The 15,689-nt window shown below is 39.9% G+C and overlaps 1 protein-coding gene across 1 annotated transcript; it reads left to right on the forward strand.

Moving 5' to 3' along the window:
- The first annotated feature begins 245 nt into the window (after positions 1-245).
- On the forward strand, positions 246-14,488 carry LOC115008056 (rho GDP-dissociation inhibitor 1-like). The gene is made up of 6 exons (XM_029431322.1): positions 246-384; positions 3,726-3,914; positions 6,687-6,770; positions 9,875-9,951; positions 12,132-12,195; positions 12,577-14,488. The coding sequence occupies exons 2-6, from the start codon at positions 3,728-3,730 to the stop codon at positions 12,774-12,776; spliced, it is 612 nt and encodes a 203-aa protein (XP_029287182.1). The 5' UTR covers positions 246-384; positions 3,726-3,727; the 3' UTR covers positions 12,777-14,488.
- The last annotated feature ends 1,201 nt before the right edge of the window (positions 14,489-15,689 follow it).

The raw sequence follows: 15,689 nt of genomic DNA on the forward strand, positions 1-15,689 counted from the left end.
TCATATTTGTCACCACTACTACCAAAAGTTACTTATTTCTCGCTTTGATAAATGGATAATGTCTGGCCGTTATATAGGAATCTTTATAAATATTCGTACATTTCCTTATTAGATCAAACGTTGGTCAGAACAGTCACCAAAAATAAAGAGAGAAACTATAAGTAGTGTAATTAGACTGAAACGTGATCACTTTTTTTCCTAGCTTTAGTGGACCGCGCCATCGCACTGCACGTCACTTGCGTGCGCGAACCTCTTACCGTAACCGTGTTGCGCGGCGCGCTGGGCGGTGCCGTTCCCTTGATCGCCATACTTGCACAGGAGCGCAGAGCGACGGACGCACTTACTTCAAAGGCACCTGAAATCACTACTACATTAAATATAAAGGTACGTGTGTTCAGTTTCAAAGGCAGTCAATGACACCATTTCATGAATCTTAACCGGCGCGCGTCGCTGAGGCCGTTTTTATTCACTCCTGCTCTCAGTTAACTGATGATAACTTGTCGGGCTAATGTTAGCCACAGGATCATGTTAGCATGGCTGAATATTTCCCAGAGAACCAGCTAGCCACTCTCATCAGTCCCACCCTGTATGACAGGCGAGGCGCCAAGAAAAGTTGAGCCCCATTGTTGACTACAAATCCATGTAATGTACTCACGCTAGTTAACTGTATTGCAGCTAACTTGGTGTGCTGTCAAAAGTGGTATGTTAGCCGGTTTATTGAAAATATGCCAGTCTACGTGTGGTAGCATTAGCTAGCTAACGTTACCACAGTCTGACATGCAAGGTACCGTTTTCTCGCTATGGTCGCTGCGGTTAGCTTCTTCAGTCTTAACTGTTGACGATAAATGACACATTTGTCTTGGACATTTTTTATTCAGCTACACTGATATCTGAAACCTGTGATTTGTAACGTTGAACACAATGGTAAAATATAGTTATTTTGTTGACTTCTTTCCCATATAATTTTGGATTGCATGACATGTATTCTTTGTATCAGGCTAGCAGGGACATAAAGAGGCTGGATAGGTTGTGCTGTTGCCCTGCAGTTTATTATTGTTTAACACTAAAATAGATTTACTGAGAAGAAGCCCAGGGCAGACAGAACAGGTAAACTTCATTGCGTCAATCAGCCTCCAGCCTCCTGTGCATTTCCTCTGTGTATGTGAAGTTATTGGCTCTTGTCTGTCTGAGAGCAGTGTGCCTGCTAAAGTGCTTCTTCCCCTCTGGTTTGGTGGGGTTGGCTTGTTACATTTGAATTCCAGTGCAATCCTGGAATTTCCAAATGTTGATGTTTTACATGACAGCACTTGACTTGTTAGTTTTGCTCAACTCCTTATTAATTGTCCTTCTAGAAACAAAGCACTCATGATCATGTTGAAATAGAGTAGAAATTATACTTCCTTTTCAAATTGTCTAAAAAAAATCTAACATTTCTCATCACCGCAGCACATGAAGACGTTCCCCCTAAAGAGAAAGGGAGAGGACTTTGATTTTTCACCAGGGTGACAGAGTTCAATGTCAGCTGTTACATAATGCATTCACTCTGAAACCCCTCCCCCACCAGCACCTCTCCTATACAAACAGCCCTGATCCAAATTTTGTCTCCTGCGGATATCAAATTTAGTTATGCTTAACAGTGAAGTGCATTTTAAAAAATGTTCAATAAAAATGAGTCTGCCCTCCTTTGCTGCTGCAGTGTTTTATGACCCATCCTCTACATTTCCATAAAAGTTTAATGATATTTGAAGTCACATTCCTATGATCCAAAGATGCCAGGGAATTTTCCTCAACTAAACCGTATTAATAACAATTATAAGAAAATGTATCTTGTACAAAGAAATATTTGATTGTTAATCTATGCAGCCAGTTACATTTGAGCATAACAATATTTTTCAGATGGTTCCTGTGAGTTAGTCACTTGTTATTGGTTCCTTTAGGTGCCTCTAAATGTGTGTATAGTGGTGGAATAGTAAGGAAGAGCAAAGGACATTTTTGAGCAGTTTTTGGACCCTGCACAGGCACGTTTATGTGACCGCACACTAAAGCTCCTCAGTTGGCAGAGTTTGTTCCTTTACTGCATGCAGACATTCCTCTGACGGCTGCTAGTTTGGGCTGGTCGGAGGAAGAAGTATGTTCCAGAAGGAGGAATCTGTATAGTGATGATCACCACTGCCTTACAGATGTTGACAGGATTGTTGTATTATTTATCAAGATATAAAATATTTCACAGCTGTTTTTGCTTCCTCATTCCAACAATAATGGACATTTTATTTGCAATATAGAGTTCAGCTCTACTGTCGTGTCCTAAATCTTTCTCAGTCACTTCCACACTTAATGTAGCACTGAGAGGTGCTGTCGTCGTGTAATGTAAACTGATGTCAACAAGTCGGTATGAAAGCATTGTTACTGGCTTAGAGCTGTTTGGGGAGATGAAGTTAAAATGATCTTGCAGTTCTGTTTCGTTATAGCTGTATGTCTGGAACTGACGATGAGTTATTGATTTTAATGAGTATTGTTTTGTCAGAAAAGAAAAAAAATATATATATATGTGCCATAATTTTTGCTTGATTTGACCAATCAACCTTCTAAGACTGAATACTAAGAACACTTGAGTGACTTCTTTGAAAATTACTGAAACGTTAATGGTTTATTCAAATAGTTGTATATAAGGGCTTCAATTTGCAATTATTTTTATAATCTAATAATTACTGATTATTTTCGAAATTAATTGTGTGGTTTCGAAAATAGTCCAAAGGGCCCATCACAATTTACTAAAGCCCTAAGTGATGTCATCAAAAGTCTTGTTTTGGCAGTAGGAAAATGTAACACAAATCATACTGATTCAAATAACTGCACTGCATTGCTTATCAATGGATTCAAGGCCTCTGCAGTTCTGCAGGTGGGATGGCTTTAATGGGAATGTTGAGTCTTTTGGCATGAAACAAAGCACTTCCTGCTTTTGTTACTCATTATGTTTCAGCAGAGGGATTTTTTTCCAAAACTAACCTCTGGCAAGGGTAACCTTGTGTTAGTACTTCAAATAGTTTTTCACATAAGGGTATTTTCCATGGCATGCAACTGAAAAAAACTGAACAACATATACTGCATTGCCTAAGTTTTAAAGCAACATGATGGATACTGTTGTAAACTTGCATAGAAGTAGCATAAGAAGTGAGAGACCTGTCGGTTTGATGGTCCATATTGTCTATAACATCCCTACAGGCAAATGTTTCTAATGCCATAGGAACACATACATTTAGCTATGATCTAAATAATGTCTGGGCCTGTGAGGGGCCATACCTCCCCAGGGAGTGGCTTTGTATCATGTGATGCATGACGCCTCATTCATGACTCTCCTAGCGGTGATGGTGTTATTTCAGAGAAATTTGTTTCGATGATGTTACACAGAGTTAGGTCACTAGCAGCAGGAGTGTAAGGAGAAAGGCTGCTGCAGCTGCCTCAGCACAACCTCACAGTCGCACACCAGAGCAGCTCCAGATCCAGTAGGCTGCACACTTTCCATCAGCATTCCTCACTTGCAATATTGTTGTGGTCATCTGTTAGTCCAGGGATTTACAACCTCTTCTCCGAGAGGCAAGTGTTCATTAAGAATACAGGAGGAATTCTTTGCATGCAGTTTGTTTGAAAGTTTTCCTTTTCTTCCTTTTGTTTTTCTCAACCATACCTGCTTTATTTTCCTCCCCTTGCACCCACCCTGTCTCCAGACATGGCTGAGGATGACATGACTCCGGAGCAGCTAGCAGCCATTGCTGCCGAAAACGAAGAGCCAGAGGCGGTGAACTACAAGCCACCAGCCCAAAAGTCATTGAAAGAGATCCAGGAGCTGGATAAGGACGATGATAGCCTCCGCAAATATAAGGAAACCCTTCTTGGCCCTGGGGCATCTGCGGCTGGTAATGCATTGTGTGTGTGAGGGTGTGTGTGAGAGAGAAAGAGACAGGTGCTTGTTAGATAGTTGTCGCAGTTTAAAAAGCAAATATGCATAAATCCTAGATCCATCTTTCTGCAGAAAATGATCTGTATTGCTATTGAGTAGGGGAGAATGCTACCTGTTTGGCTAGTAGAGTGGCATAGATTGGGCTTTGAGGTATCAACTGCATATCATCTAAAACAGGGAAGTGATGAACAGTTTGAGGAAAATATCCAATTGCTGTTTTTCCAACCAATATTGCGATTTGGTTTAGAATTGCAAATATTTTATATGAATTATAGAACTGCCATGTATTTGTGGTTGACATACAGTGAAATATGATTTATTGGCACCAAGTATGATCACACATCTATCCTCTGGATGCAGAGTAATGCCTCCCACTCCCAGGGTCACTTTTCTCCCTAAAACCAGTTAGCTTCAGAAAAGTCGGCTTCTAAATAAACATCAGAAAATCTAGAAAATGGATTAATGTAGTTAATTTATGTAGACAAAGCCTTGCTACTTTGTTAGTTCTGTTAGTTCTGATACAAAGTGGTGTTTCTTCCAGAATACCTTCTTTTGACAGATGTAAATAGTACAAACACTGACTGCCATGACGAGAGCTTAATAACTAGACAACAGCCAAGCTCTTCTTGGATCTAACAGAATCAACATTGATTAGCTACAGCTGAGTAAATCTGATGGTTGTAGTTAAAGCTGGAAAAATCAATGGCCGTCATCTTTACCTTTCTACATCCTAAAGCAGGGGTCAGGAACCTATGGCTCTTTCGATAACGCGATATAGCTCGCAGACAATTTTGAGCTGACATTTAACATGATTAACAGGTAATAAATAATTATATTGTGTCATTTTAAAGTAAAACATTTAGCAGCAGATTTGTTTTTAGTTCTCCCCTCTCCTTTCCTCCGCTCCGTCTCTGGCTGTAGGTGAAGGTGTGTTCACACGTGTGTGCGTAGGGGGCGGAGCCCCGCCCTTTGCGAAACCGAGCAGAGGAGAAACTGCACAAAGCAAGCAGTAGACCAGGGGGGGTCAAACTCAATCACAGAGGGCCAACATTAAAAACTGGGACTACGTCGAGGGCCAAACACGGTCCACATTTATTGAACAGGATACACATATTGGATAAAGTGCAAAAAGATATGGAACATATTTAAGTCAACTGCAGACGGATTGTTGAGCAGTTCAATTTAAATATCTGAGCTGCAAAGTCGGCAAATGGTCTCAGTTGATCAGCAGAATGCAGTCGGGAACACAGCGGTGGAGATGTTTGTCAGTGTTTGGAAACACGTAGTGACCAAAGTTTCCTTCTGCATCAGAGTCTCCCACAGGCAGCTCGGCATCATACATGTCTGTGATCACACGGCCCTGAAGCTGCAGGTTTAACAGTGAGATGCTTCGTTATGTCGCACAAACAGGCCAGCTCACATCGTCCCAGAGATCTGTGGTGTGTTTCCCTTTGCTTTCCAAAAACTTTCATTTCATTCACATATTTAGATTCTTCCTCAAATATGTATTTTCCCCGTGGTTGTGCCATGCATTGATTTAATTACCCTAACCGGCGGGCCAGGTATGACAGACATATGATATTTTCTCGCGGGCCGGATATAATTGCCTTGAGTTTGACACCCGTGCAGTAAACACTGAAACGTGCACATAAATGAGATAAATAATGTAAGCGTTTAGTTTATTTAATAAAAGAGCACGTGTTCAATGAAACACTGATACCGCTATTAGTACTCGGAGACGTGTTATATTAAAAAATGCAGGCATAAAGATGCATTCAAATTTATATGGCTCTCCCAGCCAAAAAGGTTCCCGACCCCTGTCCTAAAGCGTGTTAACATACTAGTAATTATGTAAGTAAAACTTTTAAACGCAGCTCTTGAATTTGAAAATTGCACTCTTTTAGAGTGCGACTTTGATATAAAACGCATTCATGGCAATTTGTTACCTAGTGCTTTCTGGTAGCCTATGTTGAACCCCAGATAAATCAGTATGCTCTCTCTCAGCGTAGAGAAAAGGTTGCTGCAGTGGGACTGAGAGTAAACTAAAGTCTAATTAATGCAGAGGCTGTCCCAACTACAGCAAAGCTGTCCTGATTTCACGCCCCCTGAGCCCACTCACTTGAACAGCTGCTTGTGACAGGACACATAAACATCATGTGCTTGGTTTAAGTTGTTTGCAGTGTTTTCACAACAAATACTGGTCATTAATTGTACATATGCTTATATGGCTGGGCAATATGGAGAAAACCAAATATGATAATATTTCTGACCAAATACTTCAAAATGTATACTGCGACGATGTTGTAGCTTTAAAAAAATATTTACACAATGAGATTTTTGATAAATAATCACCAGTACTGTGGATATAATGACTAAGTGGGTAAAAGCAAATAATAACAGCTAGAACAGTCTGGTAGGTTAAGAAAATGACATCACTTTACATTACATTTTGCAGGTCACTTTAAAGGCAAAGACAACACTTATGCTATATTACGATATCCAAAATCCAAAAATATACTGCCCAGCCCTAACACACACACACACACACACACTGCTTGATTGACACCCTAGTTGACAAATAATAAAGTAATGACGTTGGTGGTTTTGAATACTCAGCACAGTCAAAGGTTTAACTGTAAGCTGTAAATGTATACATTGTCTTAAATGTCTTGTCTGGAAAAGTAGGTTTGTCTTTATTCAACCATTTGTTTCTTTGATTAAATCTCAGATCCCACTGTTGCCAATGTCCAAGTGACCCGGATGACTCTGATCTGTGAAACTGCCCCAAACCCGCTGGTCCTGGACCTGCAAGGTGAGTCCCTGTTCAGGCTGGTTTATGAAACAGAAATAGAGATTACTTACTTGGTAAATTAAATGTTTGCCTTAAAGAGATAGTCCAGATAGTTTGAAGTGGGGTTGTATGAGGTCTTTATCCATAGTCAGTGTGTTACCTGCAGTAGATGCAGTTTGGAGAAACAGACAGGAGAACCTGAACACAAGCTGAGCAATGTTCTGCTGTGGACGGGCAGCAGCTAAACTTATATTTGACACCTAAAAAAAAGAAACTATCAGTTTAAGCACCTCCCGTGTCCTGAGAGGTACAATCACTGTTTTTGTCAATGGAGTCTGGTGGCTTTGAAGAGAGCAGAGATAAAGGCTTCAGTTCCCCGTCAGACAGCAATGTAAAGCGGGGAAAATATTCTAAATATAGTCAACATTTGAACTGATGTTGATTTTTTTAGGTGACTAAAACACGTTTTGCTGCTGCCCGTGTCCACAGCAGAACATTGCTCAGCTTCTGTGCTGGTGCTCCCGTCTGTTTCTCCAAACTGCATCTCCTGCAGGTAACACACTGACTGTGGAGAAGTACCCCATACAACCCCACTTCAAACAAACTAAACTATCCCTGAGACAGGATGGACCTCATCAAGGGTGTCCTCTGATCATCTTGACTGATTGTGGAGCTTGTATGTCTGATTAAAAGAGGTCATAAGCATCTCTTATTGATTTAAACATTAGTAGTTAAACTGATAATCTACAGTTTGTTACTCCATCACATTCTCCACACATCCTCACAGCACAAATGTTTTCTTCCTTATCTTTCTCCTTGTTACTATATTTGTCCTAGTCAAATATAGCATCACTTTTGACCCCAGCACTGATTTTGCCTATTTTGATTTTCATCCGACATTACTGTATTTACAGATCCGTCTGTGAAGGTTTGAATCTGTGCTGAGCATGCTGTAAATGAATATGGATTCACTGATTGCCTACAGAGGTAGAGAAGCATAGATGAGGTACATAGATTGGATTCTTTTTTTCTTTTTGGCTGATGACTGTAAAAATGTACTTACGTTATCCCAAGTGGCTGAGCGGTTAAGACCCCTGCATCTGGAGCTGCTCGTGCCCCAGCTGACCTAGATTAGAATCCATCCAGAACATTCTGTCCTACCTTTCCCTGCATCACTCTTGATTCTCCTACTTTCTCAGATAAAAATAATGACTGCAAACTCTGTCATTAGAATTAAAATAATTCTGTGTGTGTCCGATTGTTGGTTTTTGAAAGTCCCTGCCAGTAAGTTTGAAGTCCCAGTTAGCCCCCCCCCCAGTGATGCTGATATTCAACTCTTTAAAGCAGACCATTTACATATCCAATAAAAGTGTTCCATATTGAAATGAACTCTTGTTTAGGTAGAGAATACCCTCAAATGAACCCAAATATGTATATCATAGTGGGATGCAAAACATTTTTTTGTCACTAGAGGACTTTGAAACAAATACAGAAGTATTGGGTTTGCATTACCAGCAGTAATGCAGTAACAAATGGGTGGTCTAGTGGTTAAGTTTCCAAATAGAACACCGCAAGGTTGTGAGTTCAATACCAGGGGCTGCCAGCATTCCCCTAGCAAGACTTAACCCTGAGTCGTTTGTAGTTCTGGATAAGAGCATCTGTAGTTAGTTCACTTTCACTGAACTGCTGTGGAAAGCAAGAATTACGGTTTCATAAGAGCTGAAACAAAAGAACCTGTCCAATAGCAGTAAAGACAGCCAAGCTCTTTTATCTGTTGTTTCTTCTTTCTTTTTCGTTTTTTGGAACTTCGTGCTCAGGTTCCTTTGCATCAACCCAGCTGATGGAAACGCTCTTAATTCACTTTCTTTTTGTTGCTACATTTCTGACATTGACTTAAAGAATTCCCATGTTTGTTGAATTTAACGTTTTTTTAACTGCTCAAATAATTGCGATGAGACGATAATAATAATAATTGCGGCCTAGTAGCACCTAGACCTGCAAATAGTTTTGGATTTGTTAAGGTTATAATTCAGACTCCGTGTTTCCCCTACCATTGTTTCGGGGCGGGGCCCCGCACCCCCCTGAAATTCAAGGTGTTTTTTGTTTTTTTTATATTCACAACTCACTTTTCACATTGACAGGTGCTCTTTTATTAAATAAAGTAAACACTTAGGTTATTTATCTAATTTATGTGCACGTTTCAGTGTTTACTGTGTTGCTTTGCGCATTTCCATTCTCTCGTCCGCTCTGTTTTGCGAAGGGCGGGGCTTCGCTCCCGACACACACACACACACACACACACACACACACACACACAGACACACACACGTGCACACACACTTACAGTCAGAGACACAGGGGAAACACTGAGACTGTACTGTGGATAATTTGCAGTATATTTCTATATTGTATATGTTTTACAGTTATATACTGTATGTTCTGTCCATCCCTCTTTACATAGATACTCTTTACTGATACTCGTCAGACACACTATCAACAAAAACTGAACACTTAACAAGTTTCACAGAATCTGGATGCTGCCGAGGATGAGTCATACAAACTTAGTCCGTGAGTCACATCACTACCAGTAAAGGAGTCAATGCAGCTTGTGTATGCCAAGCCCTATCTGATGTTGGATTATTGTAGCGTCAATTTGGCCCTCTTATCAACACAATCAGCAGCAGCAGAGGGTGACACACAGCTCATTTAGGCACTTACGGTACTTTGAAAAACTTGCATCAGAAATCCTATTCCTTCTCAAACTAATAACTCAGTCAAATCTGAACACACAGACAGGATGCATTTCATACTTAGACTTTCTGGGGATATCATTATCGATGTCCATTGCGAATTAAGGTCCATAAACTGCTTGGAAATCATAGAAAAGATGACACTCTTATATAACTGAAGATTCTTCAGTACCAAAGTAATCCAGTGATAGCTTTATGTGCACCAATGGGTACACTGCACACAGGAACTTCTAAAGGCTAAATTGGCATATTTTAATGGTGCCAATTTGTCAAAATGTAAGCAAGTATAGGCTAAAAAAAAAAGGGCTCAAGTTGTTGCCTTAGTATGAAGAAAATATTAATGCCTGTGCTTTTTTCCCTTGGGGTTTGTAATAGGAGACCTGGAAGCCTTTAAAAAGCAGGGGTTTGTTCTAAAGGAGGGCGTTGAATACAAAATAAAGATCAGCTTTAAGGTAAGAGCTGCAATTGTTTGAGAAAAATGCTCATAGCCCGTCTCCAGCAGTAACAGTAGTAGTAGCAGCAGCAGTAGTAATAGTAGTAGCAGTAGTAGTAGCAGCAGTAGTAGTAATATCAATAGCAATAGTAGCAGTAGTAATAGTAGCAGCAGTAGTAGTAATAGCAATAGTAGCAGCAGCAATAGTAGCAGCAGCAGCAGTAGCAGCAGCAGTAGTAGTAATAGCAATAGCAGTAGCAGCAGTAGTAGTAGCAGCAGTAGTAGTAATAGCAATAGCAGCAGCAGCAGTAGTAGTAATAGCAATAGTAGCAGTAGGAATAGTAGCAGCAGTAGTAGTAGCAGCAGTAATAGCAATAGAAGTAGTAGCAGTAGTTGTAGCAGCAGTAGTAGTAGTAGTAGTAGTAGCAGTAGTAGTAGTAGCAGCTGCAGCAGTAGTAGTAGTAGCAGCTGCAGCAGTAGTAGTAGTAGTATTATTATTATTATTAGTAGCAGCAGCAGTATTATTATTATTATTATTATTATTATTATTATTATTATTATTATTATTATTATTAGTAGCAGCTGCAGCAGTAGTAGTAGTAGCAGCAGTAGTATTATTATTATTATTAGTAGCAGCTGCAGCAGTAGTAGTAGCAGCAGCAGTATTATTATTATTATTATTATTATTAATAGCAGCTACAGCAGTAGTAGTAGCAGCAGTAATAGTATTATTATTATTATTATTAATAGCAGCTACAGCAGTAGTAGTAGCAGCAGTAATAGTATTATTATTATTAGTAGCAGCTACAGCAGTAGTAGTAGCAGCAGTAGTATTATTATTATTATTAGTAGCAGCTGCAGCAGTAGTAGTAGCAGCAGCAGTATTATTATTATTATTATTATTATTAATAGCAGCTACAGCAGTAGTAGTAGCAGCAGTAATAGTATTATTATTATTATTATTAATAGCAGCTACAGCAGTAGTAGTAGCAGCAGTAATAGTATTATTATTATTATTAGTAGCAGCTGCAGCAGTAGTAGTAGCAGCAGTAGTATTATTATTATTATTATTATTAGTAGCAGCTGCAGCAGTAGTAGTAGCAGCAGTAGTATTATTATTATTATTATTATTAGTAGCAGCTGCAGCAGTAGTAGTAGCAGCAGTAGTAGTAGCAGCAGTATTATTATTATTATTATTATTAATAGCAGCTACAGCAGTAGTAGTAGCAGCAGTAATAGTATTATTATTATTATTAGTAGCAGCTGCAGCAGTAGTAGTAGCAGCAGTAGTATTATTATTATTATTATTATTAGTAGCAGCTGCAGCAGTAGTAGTAGCAGCAGTAATAGTATTATTATTAATAGCAGCTACAGCAGTAGTAGTAGCAGCAGTAATAGTATTATTATTATTAGTAGCAGCTACAGCAGTAGTAGTAGCAGCAGTAGTATTATTATTATTATTAGTAGCAGCTGCAGCAGTAGTAGTAGCAGCAGCAGTATTATTATTATTATTATTATTATTAATAGCAGCTACAGCAGTAGTAGTAGCAGCAGTAATAGTATTATTATTATTATTATTAATAGCAGCTACAGCAGTAGTAGTAGCAGCAGTAATAGTATTATTATTATTATTAGTAGCAGCTGCAGCAGTAGTAGTAGCAGCAGTAGTATTATTATTATTATTATTATTAGTAGCAGCTGCAGCAGTAGTAGTAGCAGCAGTAGTATTATTATTATTATTATTATTAGTAGCAGCTGCAGCAGTAGTAGTAGCAGCAGTAGTAGTAGCAGCAGTATTATTATTATTATTATTATTAATAGCAGCTACAGCAGTAGTAGTAGCAGCAGTAATAGTATTATTATTATTATTAGTAGCAGCTGCAGCAGTAGTAGTAGCAGCAGTAGTATTATTATTATTATTATTATTAGTAGCAGCTGCAGCAGTAGTAGTAGCAGCAGTAGTAGTAGCAGCAGTATTATTATTATTATTATTATTATTATTAGTAGCAGCTACAGCAGTAGTAGTAGCAGCAGTAATAGTATTATTCTTATTAGTAGCAGCTGCAGCAGTAGTAGTAGCAGCAGTAATAGTATTATTATTATTAGTAGCAGTAGTAAAGTCCTTCTTCATTTCTAACACTCATTATTACCTGAGCAGAACATCTGCTGTTGTCTTTAACAATGTTTGTGTCTTCTCAGGTGAACATGGAGATTGTTTCGGGTCTGAAGTATGTGCAGCAGACATTCAGGAAAGGAATTAAGAGTGAGTGAAGAAATTCTATTGACCCGTTTTAAATTATGGCCACAAAAACTCCAGCTCTCTCTATAAAACACTTGGTTTACCTGTGTTTCCAGCCAAGTCTGGAATTTAACTGAGATTCTTCAATGGACAAAAATATATTTTTTAAAAAGACAAAAAGGGGGGAAATAAATGATAACGGGTGCCCCAGTGTCTGAGGAGTTTGACGTTTAGCTGACCACAAACCTCAACGTCCCCGGTTTAACTCCAGATAATTTGTTTCATGTCATTCCCATCCCTAAAAAGATATAGTGTATATATAGACTTGTTTGTGTATGCAAGAATATAATCTACAAAGTCTTATTTTTCTCTGTGACCATAATTTCCATTCTCATGTGTTAACAGTTGATAAGTCAGACTACATGGTGGGCAGCTATGGGCCTCGGCCCACTGAATATGACTTCCTGACCACGATGGAGGAGGCTCCTAAAGGCTTGGTGGCCCGCGGCAACTACGTCATCAAATCCAAGTTTACTGATGACGACAAGCACGACCACCTGTCCTGGGAGTGGAACCTCAACATCAAGAAAGACTGGAAAGACTAAAAGAGGCCTTTGTGTTTGAGGGCAAGGGAATCAAAAATCCCCCAGCCCTGTATGTTCCTCAGCCCCCCTCCCATCCCCCGGCCTGCGTCCACCATTTCTGCCTTTATTGTTTTTACTTTGTTGTGCATTTCATGCCTTAGTTACTGCCTGTCTGTTTAAAACCCAACATCCCTCCCACCTCTCTGCCATCCTCTGTAACAGCATCCGTAGCAGCACCCCCCCCCCCCAAAAAAAACAACAACAACCACATCCGTCCGTCTAACCTCCCTATCTGCACACAAGCTACTTCTGTTCACCAACCTGCCATCCCCAATCACTGACCCCCCCACCCCACTGAGCTGTGCCATGTAGCACCTTAACTTCCTCCCCCCCAGCCCTGCTTTTCTTTTGTCCCGGATTTTTGCTGCTTGAAGAGATTAACCCCGCCTTCCTTCCACCTCTCCAGAATGGTGTGTTCCTCTCTCAGTATGAAGTACATGTGAAAAAGCAACTGTACAATCAACTTTCTTTTGCCTTTTTTTTTTTTATATAATCGTATCAATGGTTGTGTAATGTGACTGTATTCATATCACTGTTAATCAGCTGTTGTGTCCATAGCAGGCCCCACCACATCCACCTGCCCCTCCTTCCACTCACTACGGCTTTCCTTTGCTTGCTGTCTTTTGATATAATTACCAATACCTGCCTTGTAAGAAAATTAATTCTGAGCTGCTCTACGGCGCCTCTCGCCCTTCCCCAAATGTATTTCCCCACTCTCCTTCAAAAATGGGGGCTGGGGCCAAAATGAACAAGGGAGTAAAAAAGTACAAGGGTAAAAAAAAAGCTGCCTTATGTCTAAACCTATTAATGTCTATTTAGCATGCCTTGCGAGTACAAGTAGTGCTTGTTATCAGGTAGTCTGTATATCAAGGGCTTACTTTGCTACCAACCAACCAATCTGTAGCCCTGTTGTAGTAGAGACTGCGTATACAGGTTAGTCAGATACAGGCTCTGCAAAAAATACTCGCCTTGTAATTGGAGGGGACTGAATGAATCGGAGAATACATACCAAACCCAGTGAAAATCAATATTGATCAATCTCGGCACTCTTATTCCTTTTAGCCACGAGGCCTTAGCACTAACTATGATCATGTAGAGAAAAACAACATTTCTAATTAAACCTTTTTTTAATTTGTTGTTTCCCTTTTGCCTTAATGTACATCATTCCCCATACAACGCCCCCCTCGCTCATTCAGATTGCTTCATAACTCGTAGCCTGCAGTCAGGAGATCCCAGGTGTGGAGGAGTAGTACCAGAGAAAGCACAGGAGGAGGCTGAGCCAGGCACCGCCTGCTGCTGCCGGAGACCTCGGCGGTGTCTGCTCTCACCCACAGACAGACGCTGGTAGTGAAGAGGGAAAACCGACCAGCCTTTTTACCCAGTGAGTCTAAGGGTCAGGTGACACTAGCAGAGAAACACGCTCTATATTTAATGAGAGAAGAGGAGGGTTTTGAAACACAACTGACCAGAAACATTTGATTGAAATCGACTCGTACTGTACCAGAACATATGGATGTAAAACTTTGTTTTTGTTTCTTCTGATAATAACTGTCCCTGCTCCATACATTCCTTCACATTGTACAGTTTCTATGAAAACGCTGGCATGCTGGTGGGGTTGTATATTCTATCATCATTTGTGATTGCTCTTATCGGCCAATAAAGATTTTGCTCAACTCTGCCTCTAACACTGGTGTTTTGTAAATAAGAATTACCTGGACAAATACTTAAGTAGTCATGTTTTATTGTGGGCTACTTAAGGAACATAAAAATACTAAATACTAATCTGCTCGTGAAAACATTTGTATAATGTTTTCTGTGGTTCCACAGGAGTCTGAGAAAATGACCCCGATGTCACGCTTGGACTTGGAGACAAAACTTACCATGTTTAGCAAATACCCTACGGTCTTACAAGTACAACAAATATATTTCCTACAAAGACACAACAGAAATCACTGTGTGTGTAGTTCGCCCTCGGCAGCAGCAGGTGGCGCTATGAGTATTGGCCTTGTGCATTTTCTAAAACGTAAATTGGCAACAAACCGGAGAACCATGAATAACACAGTAAACCGTGTAAAGGGATAATAGCGCCACATGCTGTTGTGGAGGGTGAACTACTTTGTAGGATATATATTTGTGTAGAGTAAAACATGCTGTATTTGTCTCTGAAGCATGATATATTTTAAATATATTTGGTGCGTTTTGTATTTGCAAAACAGTGTTTGTTGGTGAATTGATGGCATTTGTATCATGTTTCAGTTGTCAGGACATTTATAAGCATACCTGTCAACCCTCCCGTTTTCCCCGGGATTATCCCGTATTTTACCTTCTATCCCGCTGTCCTCCCGTTTATATATTTCCCCGGGATTATCTCGTATGTTTAACCTTTCAAAAATAAAAATAGGCCTAATTTTAAAAAGTGTACATGGTAAAGTGGCCTCCGGTAAAGCAGGTGGCAGTATTATGTAAATACTGTATACCGTCAGTAAACACACAGAAGAAGAAAACAGGAACAATAACACAGAAGAAGACGAAAACATATGGATGAGTCACAGTGAACGGCAGATAGATGGAGACGCAGCTGTACCTGCCAAACAAGTTAAAACTTTATGCAAGTACCAAATGGGAGGAGACTTTCACTTATTTAATAAAAGCAGAGTCGGGTAATTCAGATGCATTCAGATGTTAGCGTCGCACACGGTGGAATAAGCGTTGTTCGCCAGCATGAACAATCGTCCAAGCACAAGCACGCCAACAAAACATACACTGTCAATGACTTCATGTGGGACAAGAACTGTGTCAGAGGGAAACCAAGTGACCAAAGCTGAGGGAAAGATGTGCCAAAAATAATGTAGCCTTCAGCTTCTGTGATGATTT

This window comes from Cottoperca gobio, chromosome 1, assembly GCF_900634415.1.
Source record: "Cottoperca gobio chromosome 1, fCotGob3.1, whole genome shotgun sequence".
Taxonomy (NCBI): Eukaryota; Metazoa; Chordata; class Actinopteri; order Perciformes; family Bovichtidae; genus Cottoperca; species Cottoperca gobio.

What these genes read in the sequence shown, in the direction of transcription:
- LOC115008056 (XM_029431322.1), top strand. Translation starts at nt 3,728, where the DNA reads ATGGCTGAGGATGACATGACTCCGGAGCAGCTAGCAGCCATTGCTGCC. An exon ending in CCCTGGGGCATCTGCGGCTG is followed by an intron (nt 3,915 to 6,686) that starts GTAATGCATTGT and finishes ATTAAATCTCAG; the next exon opens with ATCCCACTGTTGCCAATGTC. An exon ending in ATTCAGGAAAGGAATTAAGA is followed by an intron (nt 12,196 to 12,576) that starts GTGAGTGAAGAA and finishes ATGTGTTAACAG; the next exon opens with TTGATAAGTCAGACTACATG.